The sequence below is a fragment of the Apostichopus japonicus genome, chromosome 3 (assembly GCF_037975245.1).
Source record: "Apostichopus japonicus isolate 1M-3 chromosome 3, ASM3797524v1, whole genome shotgun sequence".
Classification (NCBI taxonomy): Eukaryota; Metazoa; Echinodermata; class Holothuroidea; order Aspidochirotida; family Stichopodidae; genus Apostichopus; species Apostichopus japonicus.
In genome coordinates this window covers 12908209-12921591 of record NC_092563.1, presented here as the reverse complement: position 1 = coordinate 12921591, position 13383 = coordinate 12908209, and the positions used below count along the sequence as shown (strand labels likewise).

At 39.2% G+C, this 13383-nt stretch overlaps 1 protein-coding gene across 3 annotated transcripts in view; it reads left to right on the top strand.

Annotated features, from left to right (window-relative positions):
- LOC139963638 (uncharacterized) overlaps nucleotides 1-13383 on the top strand; it is a 57313-nt gene that overhangs the window by 28001 nt on the left and 15929 nt on the right. Inside the window, exon 1 of one of the 3 annotated variants that reach the window (XM_071964646.1) lies at nucleotides 7712-7904. The exons of 1 other annotated variant lie outside the window; for it this stretch is intronic. In XM_071964646.1, the coding sequence (XP_071820747.1) occupies nucleotides 7831-7904 (74 nt within the window). In that variant the 5' untranslated portion in view covers nucleotides 7712-7830. Of the gene's footprint in view, nucleotides 1-7711; nucleotides 7905-8166; nucleotides 8298-13383 lie in introns of those variants that run through there. One more of the 3 variants, XM_071964652.1, reaches the window with a different exon arrangement.

Here is a 13383-nt window from a genome sequence, read left to right as displayed (position 1 = left end):
TCACTAATAAATTACAACTATTACGTTCCAAATGTTGTAAATTTACTGTAAGTGAATCACAATTGTTGAAATTTGTTTTTATAAGGTGCAGTAATTTGGTATGATTATTGTCCAAAGTTCACTGGTATATATACTTGCGGCCACAAGGGGACCTTCATAGTCTCGTGAACATGGCTTAGGTTAACCGACTTTGGAAAGCCTTGTCCACCCAGATCTCAGCCAGTCACACGAGGAAGGTCAACGGAGAACTTTGGCATCAACCTCTTCACCTCTTACTACGCTTTTCTTGCGAGTCGCATTAAGAGAGGGCCCTCACATTGGATTTGCACGAATTGCCACTAAAGTGGGTCTGCTCCTTTCGATATACTTGTGGGTCTGCTTCTCTTGATATACTTGTGGGTATCCTGCTCACGTGGGTCTGCTCCTCTTGATATACTTGTGGGTCTGCTCCTCTTGATATACTTGTGGGTCTGCTCCTCTCGATATACTTGTGGGTCTGCTCCTCTCGATATACTTGTGGGTCTGCTCCTCTTGATATACTTGTGGGTCTGCTCTTGATATTCGTGTGGGTCTGCTCCTCACGATTAACACGGTGGGTCTGCTTGAGAAGTTTGCTCCTCTCGATAGACTTGTCCGTTTGATCGGTACATATACAGGGAGTGTGTGCTAGACGAAAACTGCGTTTGTTTAGAATAGTGTGAAATATAAACCCACTCTTTTTCCTCCATTTTTGTTAAGAGCTACATTTTGTGTTCAATTTTCTACAAACTGGTGGTCCCTTGTATGTATGTGGCTGGTTACGGAAAAGACCAGATGTACAAAGTATTGGAAGCATTATTTATTGACTCCAAAATATCCCCAGCAATGATAAGATTGATTTAATACACGTAACAAAACAATAGGTCAAGTTTGTGGAACACGTCACTGTCTGTATTGAGCGGCCAACAAATTTATTTCTGTATTGAGCGGTAACAACCCATACAGGACCTCTATATATATTTGGGATTGATGGGTATCCAATTCTGTGTGTGAATATTTCACACCAGATTGACACAGTCAACTCCAATGTAGCTAAAAGCTATAACGTCATCGTCGTGATGGGGTTAGTGGATTAATTGTGTTATATTTACAGCTTGTCACAACAAATGTATTACCGTTGTGACTTAATAAATGACCGACCTGGTATGGTTTATTTACATTTTTGAAGACCCGTTTCCTTGATCGGTCGTAATCACAAATACTTCTCATATTTGAACGTGAACCAAACTTACTGACCGTCAGTTGGACCATGTACATGGATGGTATGCTCGGCGGCACTGTGCAGGGTTGCAACGTGTTTTATAGCGATTGGTATAGGAAATGTTCTCTGAAGATATATATTAGTAAAATATGCGTAGGGTGTGTGTCTGCTGATTGGAAGGGGGGGGGGCAGGATTGTAAGGATCTGTCGACGGAAAGAAAATGATGGTTGCAAAGAAAAGCTGGAATGACTCACTTCAAAGAAATCGAAATAAGAGACAATAACTTAATATTGTAGGCACGCCACCAACCCAACCACCACCAGTCCCAGTTCCCGCCACAACCAGCCCGTTTGAAATGATGTTCGAAAAGTTACGCAGATAGCTTGATAGGCTACTAATGCATGGAAACATACATCTGCTTATAGGTCAACATTGGGCTACTTAACTTGAAGCAAACATCATTTTTAGAGCCGAAGTTCACCATTTGGTATATAAGCCTATCCTATAACTTGGATTCTAATACAACAAATTTGTTTATGCCTACTCCAAAATCAAAGATTCATGTTAAGACCGTACGTCACAAAGCAGTTCTGGGAGAACCGTCAATTAATCCATATTTTCCCTTTTTTTTGTTTTCTTGAGAAAAAAAGTCACCCTTTCGTTCAAACGTAACCGTATATAGGGCGTTTGCGTTCATTACTCATCCACGCCGCAAAACCAAACGTTTTAATCTTGATCAAACTATTCGTTTTCCTATCTTGTATTGGTCATTACCTATTTATATATTTCGATTTGTTAATTGATTTTGTTCAATTCCGACCATTGGTGCATGTTACCGTTATCAGATTGTTGCGCAATCAATGTTAGAATTTATTGAACGAGATTACTGTGTAACGATTCACTGGTGTTAATCTAGTCAGAGTGAGTATACACCCGCAGCTGCATAATTGATTTTCCTTTTCATCTGCCGACGTTATTGTCTGGGGGAACAGCGTGGATTACTGCAAGCTGAACTATGGTCCATGGGCCCTCGATCCGTGCGGCTGGTAGTAATATGGCAATGTGGAGGAGTTGTAGTTTATGAAATAAGTATGAACTGATGAAACTACGGTCAGTCTAATACTGGGTTCGTTTATACTTCGCCGTCGCACAGTGAAGAGTTCCTGCGTCCAATTTACATTGATCCATTCACTATTTGTTAGCGGTTTGATGTGAATAAGGTGACGGGCCTTCGTTTTGAAAATGTAGGAAGGGAGTGATGGGCCTGCGTTCTAAACCTGATGAGAGTGGACAATGTCTTTCAAATATATACACGTATCATTTCCATGCACTCACCACTTCCGTTTGGAGCCAGTACATAAGTATTGTTACACTATGTCCGCTTTACTCCATGTATATAAGGATGGCCATTAATTCCCTTGTTGTTCCAACAGTTGATTATATAAATATACATGTGTACTATATTCCAACATGTCGTATTAAGACTTTGAGGAAGACGTCCGTTTATAGTATGCGTGTGTGTATTAGGGCTGGGGATGGGGGGGGGGCGTGGCAGTGTCCTTTCAGAACCTGTGTCCCTGCATTTTTATTTTCCCCATGCATGGACACACATTCAAACCCTGTGTCGTATACGCATATTCCACATGTTATAGTCCATGCCACCCCGGCATTGTATAGTGTCTTCGGAGGTAATGATGTATCCTATATGTGTACCATTGAAGCAATGTAGTACATTAGTATATATAGGTACCAAGAAAAGTGTTTTTGTTCAACCATTATGGAATGTATACGAAAACCTCCATTTTGATTCAAACAATTGTCTTTGGGAACAAACTTCGACCTTTCTTCTTTCTAACAAGAAAGATGTGAAATCACTGCCACGTTGTCCACTTTGTAAGATGCTTATCCGCGTGTTTACCTGTTCACATATAGACCTATCCTACAAGCGTTATGGTAATATCGAATTATTTTTGTTATGATGACATTACGAAAATACTATAGCCAAATGAGAGAGCCAAAAAATTCCAGAAACGCCGTTTGGCAAATTTTTAAAAGGTTTGTTTGTGTGAAAATTATCTATGAAGTTCAATAGAATCTACAGGGTTGGGTTGAGGGATGGTCTTAAACAATACACAATAGGTCACACATGACTAGACGGTAAGGCAAAAAATAGGCCTATTCCTATATGTACAGATATGCCGATGACGCCTCATTGAAGGGCTAGTGCAAATATGAAAGAAGCTGGGTTTGTATATGTATATGTGTACAATCCTATACAGAACAATAGCCGTTTGCCAAATATACGGATTTCACGGAGAAGAAAAATAGCGCACGCAACAGGTGTCGGAATTGTCTTTTGGCTTTTTCGAGTTTGTTTGTAGAATCTGTTCTTAACTTTAAAATGTTTCTAAAACTTAGTTTGTTCTCGATTTGTGTCAGTAGCAATAATGGAGCACGGTATCCTTATACGCGTACTCTAAAATTCCAATGAGTGACGTCATGCCAGTTTAACTCTAAAATAATATATATATATTTTTCATTCATAAAAGCTAAATTTGCAAGCATTCACTCTGCGGAGAGGACCAAAATCACTCCTTTATGTAGACAGTGATCAATGTGGACACTCTCAGCGTGAATCTCTTTGGAATTAAAGAGTGTGTGTATGAACCGCTGACACACGGGTCAGGTATAGTTACCCTGTTATTGGTGCACATGGCGAGTATAAAGAGAGGGGGAAATCTGCACAGGGTTTGAACATGACATGATTTATATATATATATATATATATATATATATATATATATATATAGCATAAAATCAAGACACAAGGGGCGAATTTGGAACCGATGCACCAAGTTGAGGTGTCGAAGGCGCCGATTTTCTCTGTGTCGCGTGTGTGCCAGGTTCATCCGGGACGCCAAATGCGTCGCTTGATTCAAGGCCCCGACGCTGCCAGTTGGATCAGTGAGCCGGCATAATCACTTATATGCCCTAGTCCGCTCTTGTGTTAAACTATCAAAGGTTCGCTTATTTAAATTCTTCACTGACGATAAAACAACAGACACGATCTCATGGAATTATATATGTTCGTAAACGTAACACACATGCGCCGTATGCGTAGCGTCCTCCTGTGTCCCGCTGTATTTGATTATACTGAACATAAATAAACTCAAACTAATTAAGTCGCGCCTTAATTTGACCGTCAATCACGCAGTGAGGTGACGTTCCCTCTTCACAGGCAAAAAAACAAACAGACAATAACTTTGGATTCAAAGAGAAAACAAAAATATTTGCTTTGCAGGTTCGGATTGACCAGTGACCGATGAAGTGCAAGACTGTGTGCTCTACCATGCCAGCGAATGGAGAAGATATCATTTGCACATGTTCCCTTAAAATGTCAATGACATATATTTGTTGGTGACGTAAGTCAGAAGTTTAATCTTGGTACGTCATAGTCCAAGAGCAGAGAAACATTTTGAGTGATATACATGTTTAACTATAGCTATTCCAGTATCAATATATTCAAGCATCATCTCTGGAGTGCTCCTTTAATGCTCAATTGTCGATGACGTCGACTCCTTAGTGCAGATCTAATGTTAAAGTTAAGCCATTGTATTATAAATTCTAATAACTCTACATCATAACATGTTCTTGTAACTTCATTTAAATAACGTTAACAGAGCATCCTTGCGGATTACATTCAGTACCACGTGTCCTTGGCAAATTGTTTTAGTGCATTGTAAATATATTGCTTCTGAGGCCATAAAAAGTGTTATGTTTTCCTATATATGGAGGTTTGTGTTGCATCCATAGACATTGATCCTTATCAATTTCTATGGTTGCATCGCAGATAATGACATACAGTGTCTGTGTTAGACTCAGTATTTCAGACACTGTCATTGGTGAGCCTCATGTATTTAAACAAGTATTTACATACAACCAGGACTTACGGCACTGCTTTCTGACGGTCTACCATAATATTAAACTGAACCTAACTTAACTTTAATATAGTCATGTCGGTATGTTAGCAACCACACAAGATGTAGGCCTACCGTTTGTACGCGAAGGCATCCCCACACCAAATACAAACAATTTCCTGCATGGTTACGTGCCTGTTTACCGTATGCTATGTATGACGAACACAAAGACAGAACCAGCAGTGTAACGCGAAAATCACACCCTTAGTTTTCGAGAAATTTAAAGTTTTTCAGCCTTTGTATAATCGATCACTTTTCTTTGCAATGTAGGCTATTATTATTATTATTATTGCACTCGAATTTGCCAAACCCTGCAGTGTAAACTATTTGCTGAAATTACTTCTGACAGCCCACTGGTCTTGTTTTAATTTGATTAAGCCACTTTTTCGAGGAGAGCACGATTATTTACACCCCTAGGCCGAAAAAAACTTTACAAATTAGTCCAACTTTGACTTCTATAACACCTTTGGTCTGTCGCCATATCCCCGAGCTCTTAAATGGGGGCAACCGCCGGTACGTGTGAAGCCCCACCCGAGACTCGAAACGTAATGTCACCGACCACAATAAAGGAGAAATGTAGCGACTTTCGCCAATACCTCCGGATATGAATTTCGTTCGCACAGACAAACCGAACTCCGTAAATCATCAGATTGGTTCTGATTAATTTGTAATAACTATACAGTCGTAATAAACGCCGATATCTGAATAGTTCAATATATGATGTATAAGTACATACGGAACCATGTAGGCCTATAAAGCTAACCGATGGGAACTGGGGTGGGGTGGAGTGTGGGCGGGTGTGGACGGGGGGGGGGGGGGGGTTGAGTTTGTCATATGTGCGTACAGTTCTGACCATAACTGATCATTTGCGCAGTCACGAGTGACCACGCTTCGTGAGCTTCATGCGTCAAGCCTCTGGCCCCTCCCCATGGTTGCAATTCATACACACATGATGTAGTAAAGTTGCCAACCGGTGCGCAACCACTTCAAGGGGGGGGGGGGCGAGTACAACCGAAAAACTAAACAATTCTCAACATCGCTTCATTTTGCATCCATCTACGCACACCCATTTTAATATTCAACCAATTTATGTCAAAGCGGATGAGCGACTCCTCTTCTCGAAAACATAACATACTTATCCGCCTGTACAAAGATGGTGGTTTTCCACCCCTTCCCCATTCCCCTGCTGAGTAACATTTAACAGTGTCGTGACGAATATTAAAGCCCAGTCACATCTCACCGGATTGCAATAACGGAGAGGGAACGAAGACAAAATATGGCACTCCGTTGATATACGTTAGTATCCGTTTAGTATGCGGTTCTCCTCCGTCCGTCTACGTTTCATTACCGGGAGGGTCCGGTTTGTCCGGTGTCGATTTTGAACATGCATAAAACTTGGAACGGACATCCACCGAAAAATGTCTCCGTTATTTATTCGTTACTAATCCGTTAAGCTTCCGTTTTATCAGTTTCTCATGCGTTTTGTTCGTTCTGTATTCGTTTGGCATACTGTATTTCTCCGTTCGTCTCTGGTTATTGCTATTGCTCACCGGATCATTAACGGACAAAGAACGGATGAAACGTAGAAGTACAGTACCTATACCGTATCTTCGACGGACGCTAACGTAGAAATAACGGAAGTGCAAAGGAATAGAACTGACAATGAACGGATAGGTAACGTACGTTACACGGAAAAAACGGAAGAACTCAGACCAGGAAAGTATAACGGACGGACATAGAACGGAGATGCAGCGTACCTCCACCTTGTCCACTCCAAGCGTCCCACGCCTCATTCTGCTCCTATAACCTCTACCGTCAACACCTACATCATGGACCCTTCAGAAAGATTCAAGCTTCAGAACACACTGTCAGCTATAAAAGCACAGATGCTTATCATTGAAGCCAACATCAAGACTAATAAATAAGTCAAGAAGAGAAGGAAGAGACGTGCTCGGCTTAAATGTTGGTCTATAGGGCCTGGCTAGGTCCACACAGAAGACGGCAGTTTAGTCTTTATGACCAACCATGGAGCTCGTTCATAGCTCCATGGACCAACTAATGCAGGAGCTGCGAATGGAAGACCAAAATCTTTCATCAACTTCATGGGGATGCCCCCTGATTTTGAGGCACTCCGGAGGCCCAGGTTTTAGACCGTTTCTTCTCCGTTGCTAGTCCGGTATGTCCGTTACTTTTCCGGTACTCCTACGTTTTGTATGTTCTTTATCCGTTAATTGTCCGTTGTAAATTCATTACTATCCGTTGGTGTTCGTTAGTTCGTTCGTTGTTATTCCGTTGTTCGTCCGTTGCTGTCCGTCCCTTGTACGTTTGTAATCCGTTTTCACCGTTGAACGTCCGGTACGCTGAAACCCCCAGATGCATGCGCGACAACTTTTGCCAACGGAAATAACCGGATGACTGTTTCTCGCGCGTACTCTTGTCCGTTCGTGCAATCCGGTGAGATGTGACTGGGCCTTTAGATAAATTACAGATGCTGTCTAGAACTAATATTTAGTACTCCTAACCTTGTCATTGATTGTGGTTACAAATCACTCATTATACACAGGCCTACAATATTCACCAATTATTACCAAGCCATTCAATTGGAAGTCTACATGAGGAAGCTAAACTATCATATCACAACTGTAATCTTGCTGAATTTTTCGCTCGATGTGACCGTGATAACTAAGTAAGGCTACAATAATAAATAATAGGCCATCGGCGTATGCATATTAAATTCGATGTATTAGGAGTAGTCTAGGCCTAACTACGGTAGTCTACGGTTGTTCCTTTTGTGCACAGTTAGCCTATACGTTCGTTGGGCGTATTACCCTAAATAAAAGTTTAAGTAACGTAAACACATTCGTACTGGTCTGTGCTACGCCTAACGTTATCCCACAGCAACTGTGAGAACGAATGCTCATCTCCCTTAGACGAATGCCATATACATGCTCGTGATATAAATACATGCAAACATCCTAAGTAAGGCTTGGCATAAAACCAGTCTTTTGGAATCTCAAAATCTTGTCTTACTTTCGTTACGTTATCAAAGATCCATTTACTATCTGTTCCAGCAAGAATGGTAAATTTTGGTATCAGTTATCTGTGATTTTAAAAGCAAACACTGTGAAAGGCTAAGCCTACCATACTGTAGTGTCAACTTGCAGTGCAGTACGATGAAAGAACAGCATTTACCGTTGAACTAGTTTGTTGTAGATGCTTCATCAATGTGGTTCTTTTGCATGTTTCTATTAGAGAAGATAAAAGTAGTAAAAATGAACTGCAATGCATCCTTATTTAATTTCATCATTCTGTCCTTACAGTTATGTGATCCGAGAAGTGTAGAAAACCAAACTACGTGGGAACATTTATAACAGTTTAGCTCATGAATAAACCAAATTCACTTGCTTTGTATACCCTGCCCACGCAAGATCGTCTTCTGTGGTCAAACCAGCCATTTATGATAGTTTAACCAGCAGTTGCACAGTAGTAGGCATAATTTATTAGGTTGTGAAATTAGAAATAAATCTCTCCCCTGTGATGAGACTAATAACACTCTACATCATCAAATTCAAATAATTACCCATCAAAATGGATGACTAAACTATTCACTGCTGCAGATCAATGTATCCCTCAGTGCTACAGAGCAATTTGCTGTTAGTCACTTTATTCTAATTTTACAACTGAAATAAATATTTCAAGTGAAAATTTGTGGTATGATAAAAGCCAAAATACAGTTTTTCTTAAACAAAAAAGGTCTAGAAGCTGTGCCAAGTGGATAGTGGTCGATGAAACTGTTAGTTGGGTCAAATGTTAGTATGGTCAAGAAAACAAGGTAAAAGGTAAAAACAGAAAAACAAAACTAGATGTACCCTTTGGCAGTACTGCAGTAGCTTGCTTTAACCATGCTTTAACCAGTGGTGCTGTTGTGCAATGTAGTAGGTATACAGTTATGTCAGACCCCTGTAGATTTGTTCCCAGAGTTTTCTCAAATATTATTTTCTTTAGAAGTCAAAACATTGCCATTTTTCACTCCCTTGCTGTGTGCACTTGCTGGGTAAGTAAATACTATGGTTTTGCCACACAAGGTTGCAAGTGACCGCAATTAACCTTTTAATAGACACATACTCTTATTTGTCAGGAAATGTAAAAGTAGGGCAGAAAACAGACATAGTTGAAAGAAAAGCATATTTGTATAATTTGTGAAGGTCCCTCTTCATCTAGCACCATGTGCATCTCAAGTAGTTAAGCTACGAATTTAAATGCGAGAAATGTAAGGTGACGTTTTATTTTTCAGGAAATCCGTGGACATGATATTGATGTTAGCTCCTTCAAGATTGACATCGAGTGTTAGTTACCATTAAAGTGAGGGATTGAATTTTTAGGGCCTCCTGGTGCTTTTGTGTTTCTACATAACCACATGAATTTACAGGTCGTGAAATTTTTGAATGATCTCGGGTTGCCTTAATGTTTGTATTCGTAAACAATCACAGCTTATCTCCTATGAATTGAAGGTCAACTAGTTTACATATTGGGAGGAGAGGGGGAGGGGGATATTCCCATGACGGTATATAAATCTTGGGACATTTCTGGGGACACTCTTAACCAGAAGACTGAACATGGAATCCAGGGACTACCCCTGGAAATTGAGGACTGTCCCTGGAAATCAGGGACGTCTGGTCATGTGACCAAAGGTGCGGTAATATTGACAACCATTAATAGTGGCATTTGAATGGCTTTGAACATGCCTGTCTTGCCTGACATGGTCTATTCCTATTTAAAAACCTAATATATTTTAAAATATTACCGAAAAAGTGATCCCTTGCTAATATAAACAAAACATCATTTGATGTATGAATCTAAAAAGATAATCTAGGAATTGCAAACATTGATGTCTGTAATAACTTGAAGCTGCACCTGCCCAAACTTTGTTCCATGAGTTTCAGAGAGCTTTTCATCTTGTTGATAAAAGATTACAGCTAGCATGTTAGTTATCCTGAAGACATAGTTGTCAAACTTTTGATCACAACCAGGTCTTTCATAAACCATTCAGAACAATGATTAACTTCAGGCCATTCCTCGATTTTAAATGACTAATTTATCTCAGTAGTGACTGGTTCTGTAAAACATTGGAATTAACAAGGACAAAACCTGGATGGTGAAAACATGTCTACCAAACTTTATTTATCTTAAACGTAACAACTCTGCAGAAAATCATGTCCATTTGAATAATACATTCCAGGTCTGACTATTTATAACTAGTGCTGGGGTTTGGTGATTTAGTTGATATCTAATGGAAGTTTTATTTATTTCCATTTGATGGATGAATGTTAAGTAATTTTTTTAGGTGTGAGACTGCAAAGGGAATGATTTATGAGTCTGACATGAGGTCTTCACAAAACAATGAATCAAAGCTAAGCTGGCCTTGGATCAAATAATTGAAGTAATACCCTGACCAAGCTCTAGAGAAGGCGATTGGTATTATAGCCATTGCAGTTTGTAGTACAAGCTGAAAGTAATTTACAAACCAATGCCAGGAATTTTAAAGCAAGAGACTTGGGCATTTGTGAAATGACTTGAATTATGAACAACTCTGTCATCACTGCTTCTACATATCAATCGATTTTGGGAGGAGAGGAGGGAAAAGAGGAGAGAGACGAGGATTGGCTGTGGGAGACGGTGGGAGTGGGAGTTACTGGTTATTAAAAGGGTGTGAAGACTCGCGCAAAAAGGAAAGGTCTCGTGCCGGTAATCTGACCTAGTTTCGAATGAGGTGTAACAGAAGTGTTAGACACCACAATCGATCCCAGAAAATACACACACAGCTTGCTGCCGTCGGTAATTAGACACTAGTGTACAGTCAATACCTACAGCTACTGTCAATACCCACAACACAGTGTACATAGCAGCGTGGACATCTCAGGTCTTGCTAAAGATAACAAGGTATCACGTTTCATTACTGTCTGCATTTTGTAGCGACAAGAAAAAAACGTCATTTGCTAGCAACAGAAAGTTAACTTTTTCAGAACGCGGCACGCAGTTTGGGGCGAGTCTTCAATGCCTTTAAGGATTATTGGTTTGTCTGACATGCTTACCAGACAATCAAGCTTATTCCATCTGATTGGCAACTAGTTTATTAACAAACAATGAAAGTACTCTGTCATACTGTTGTATTATTATTATTATTCTTGTGAGATAATCAAGTTTCATGTATCAATCCTGAAAAACTTTATAATAAGCAGAAAGTCTAGGATGTAGTACAGACAATCAGTTCTCTTTCTGAAAAGTCTGCCCTGAGCATAATGTAGAGAATAATAATAATAAAAATAATAATAAATGAGACTTATATAGCGCCAAATCAGTAAACAATAGTAACTGCTCAAGGCTTATGCAGTACTGTTCTGCAGATTTGCTCATTTCTATTATAGAATTTGAAACAGCTGTTTTTTAATTTCATTTAGATTGTAAGTTTATTGCAGTTGGTTTCCAACTTGTAATACAAAGAAGTATGGTAGCTTGTACAAACCACCTTCACCAAAAGTGACACTATCATTCATTCATTTTCATTTCTTTATTCCAGTATAAATTTACAGAGATATTTATAAATAGGATAAAAATATAACAATATACAGAGCATCAAAATACAGGTTAAGACATATAAAAGTTTATGAGATTAAGTTAATAATGAAACAAAAAGCGTTACAAAAGTTATCAAAATTATCAAGAAGCTACAACAAAGGATCTAAGAAGCTGTCTTTACCAGTTTACAAAAAGGGGCTGCTCTGTAAATGAAACAAGTTCTTAAAGAGTAAAGAAAGCACTGTTCATAACAAGTTATTGGTTGTCTTTGCATCAAGAAGTCATATATAACACCTCCAAGGTATAAGATTCTCGTGATGTTTAACTGGTATCGACAACACAACTGATTCCTGCAGTACACTGCAGTGTAATAATGATAGTTCTAACAAAAGTGATATGATCATGCTCACAGCATGGTTTTATCTATAACATTTGCACTTTAACGGTTTTAGGAAATGAGATACTAGCAAAGCTCTACTGGTATGGACAACACTACCGATTCCTGCCATATCGTGTCAGGATGTTAGTTCTACAGTATCATATATGATATAATCATACTGCTCATGTACCAACAGGTTGCCATCGAATCCAACATTCAATGCTTTCAAGAAATAAGATATAGTACTGCAAAGTGCTACTGATAGCCAAGCTACTGGTCCCTGATATATAGTGTCAGGATATTAGTTCTCATAGCACATAGTCTCCCCATTCATATAGTAAACTGCTCTAAAGTTCTCAGATACTAGAAAAGTGCTACTGGTACTGAGGACAATGGATTCCTGTCACAAGTGTCAGGATGTTAGTTCAATCAGGGAGTTGTTATGGACTCCCTGGTTCAATGTAATTTCAGGATTCACGGTTCAGGAGATGATATGCCAAACTTCATCTTAATTACCAATAGGCAGAGACGACGGAAAACCTCGAGCGTAGTTCAATTGTACTTTCTTAATTAAAAATCCAGAAAATGAGAGTAGGTCTAATTGGGGGTCACTTGAAAATGATGAGGCTAACAGTAATTACTGGAAAATAATATTTACCTTGTCCTGGTTTTCTTTTTGGTGGTAATAGAGAAAGCAGAACAAGTTTTGTTTCCTGACAAGGAAGCTAAAAAACATACTACACTTCCAACAATAATAAAAATCCCTGTTTTTGTGGATTCATGGGGGAATGTTTTTGACTTTAAATAAATATGGCTTTTTGGGGAATGTTTCTGATTTTGCTCATGAAAGTTGGAGTATGTTTTCAGAAAGGATCACACCTCATTGTATCTTCAACATGTATGTGTTTGCTTTTTCAATTCTTCATCTCTTGACTGCTCCTATTTCTATCAAATTGGAAACGTTTATTCATGGATATTTGCTATTTAAGTAACAAAATGCTTTAACTGGAAACTTTGAAAATTGGTCTAGTACTGTAGTTAGCATTTGGTGGGTAACATGGAAGTTTGTTGTGGCATTTTCGGTGGAAAATCTCCCACTGTTTTGGTACCATTCTTCACCTTTGTAGGCAAGATAATATACCAGAATGCATCATTGGTTCAATACAGTAATACAACAAATGCCAACAGGAACACACATGATTAGGCACAA